The following is a 776-nucleotide window of genomic DNA, read 5'->3' as shown; positions in this document are numbered from 1 at the left end:
TATATATATATATATATGTAAGACTGTAATTGTAATACATTTACACAAAGAATGCATAGAACAAACAAAAAATAAAAAAAAAATTCAATTTTTAACAAATCAAAAATATTTATTACAAAACAAACAAACATTGAATTACAAACAAAATGTTTGTAAGTCAATGATTCCTCAAACAGTACTTAATGTTCAGTGCTTTATGATGCAAATATAAAAAATATATTAAATTAATTATAATTTGATTACTTTATTTATTTGAATATTTAATTTAAATATATGATAATAGTTATTACATTTTTCTACAATACTTGTTTAATTTACAAAAATATAACTGCAGAAATTTATTTATTCTTTAGCTGCATTATAATTTTTTACATTACATGCAATATAAAGTGGAATCGTCATTAATCCTACATAAAGTGCAACACCATGCAACATCTTTTCCTGTAATAAATACAAAATTATTATTAATTATAAAATTATTATATTAAATAATTAAATACTTTAAATCTAATATATTATAATAATAATAGTTCAATTATAACATAATTATTATTATTTTTAATATCATACATTGAACATGTATATAAAATATATTAAACATATACTTTATAATGTAAATAATCAAACAATCATTATTAAAATTAATTTTAAGTTATTTATTATATTTTTCATATTCTTATGTATAAATCATATTTTATTAATATACCAATATATTAATTAACATTATATATGATAATAAAATCTTAAGATAAATCCTTTTATAATTTAAATGCTTT

General features: G+C 15.6%; 1 protein-coding gene across 1 annotated transcript in view; it reads right to left on the bottom strand.

Annotated features, from left to right (window-relative positions):
* Positions 1-224: 224 nt before the first annotated feature.
* Positions 225-776, bottom strand: part of LOC116185277 — a 1,417-nt gene continuing 865 nt past the window's right edge. The window contains exon 2 of the mRNA XM_031509381.1: positions 225-441. Within this exon, the coding sequence (XP_031365241.1) occupies positions 343-441 (99 nt within the window). The 3' untranslated portion in view covers positions 225-342. The remainder of the gene's footprint in view (positions 442-776) is intronic.

Source organism: Apis dorsata, unplaced genomic scaffold (assembly GCF_000469605.1).
Source record: "Apis dorsata unplaced genomic scaffold, Apis dorsata 1.3 scaffold_147, whole genome shotgun sequence".
NCBI lineage: Eukaryota > Metazoa > Arthropoda > Insecta > Hymenoptera > Apidae > Apis > Apis dorsata.
The sequence above is the reverse complement of the archived record's forward strand: the minus strand, read 5'-3'. Positions and strand labels throughout refer to the sequence as shown.